The sequence below is a fragment of the Trypanosoma theileri genome (assembly GCF_002087225.1).
Source record: "Trypanosoma theileri isolate Edinburgh chromosome Unknown TM35_Tth_32_V1, whole genome shotgun sequence".
NCBI classification, from domain to species: domain Eukaryota; phylum Euglenozoa; class Kinetoplastea; order Trypanosomatida; family Trypanosomatidae; genus Trypanosoma; species Trypanosoma theileri.
Window position 1 is genome coordinate 372,168 of NW_021639874.1, and position 900 is coordinate 373,067.

At 37.6% G+C, this 900-nt stretch overlaps 1 protein-coding gene across 1 annotated transcript; it reads right to left on the reverse strand.

Moving 5' to 3' along the window:
• Positions 1–319: 319 nt before the first annotated feature.
• On the reverse strand, positions 320–637 carry TM35_000322280 (uncharacterized protein; the record flags this gene model as incomplete). Its single annotated transcript, XM_029028855.1, has 1 exon — positions 320–637. One exon carries the CDS (start codon positions 635–637, stop codon positions 320–322), a length of 318 nt encoding a protein of 105 aa, XP_028879979.1.
• Between the last annotated feature and the right edge of the window lie 263 nt (positions 638–900).

Sequence of the window (900 nt, forward strand, 5' to 3'; positions counted from 1 at the left end):
TATGTATTGCTTTTTTCTTTTTTGTGTCTCTCGTTGTTCTTCCCAAGTCTCTCAAGAATTCTATTTAATAGAAACACTAAGAATGATGGTATAGCGCACATGTTTCTCTCTGTTTGCATCCTTTAGCTGTTATGATTTGATTTAACTGCAACAGGGGTCATTTTCCATGCTGCTCTTGGAGTCGTGTTACCTTACTTGGTGGTGCTGGTGACTGCTCTTATTATTCCTTTCATGTGATTTTTATTTTTTTTGTTTCTGCGGTGCTGCGCTGGTGTTTCTGGCAATGTACTCCTCTTGATGCAATCTAGTGTTCCAACATTTAATGGGTCCAACGCATCTGATTTACTCTTTGTTTCTGTTGGCAAAACAGTACTAGCATATCAGTGATAAAATAATGAAGAGTTTTATGTAACTCTCCTGATGCTGAGTTTTGCACTGTTATTTTTGTACTGCGTCTGGTGGTGTGTGCTGCCGTTTCGCGGGAAATGTTTCTAAAGGGATGGAGTGACGGACACAGGTACACTGTTATTGATATTGATTGGGGTGATAATGGCAATAACTGGAGGCACGTCTGACATTGCTGTATACATGATATTTGTGGATTCTGTGTTGAGCTATCCCAGGATAAGAAAAACATGAGAAACCGTGTCAAGGTTAAAGGGGACCACAGCAAAGGAGGGGAATCAACCAAGGATGAAATCAATGAATTGTTTCATGAGACAAATGACATGATATTTGTTTAAAGAAAGGAGAAACAGTTTTCTTAACAAAGCACTTACTTTTGCAATCAACTGCACGATGATATTTCCAACATTCAATATGAAGGGGATAAAGTCGATTTCTCCCTCACTCAAAAGCATCGCCTTTTATTATTATTATTATTATTATTATTATTATTAT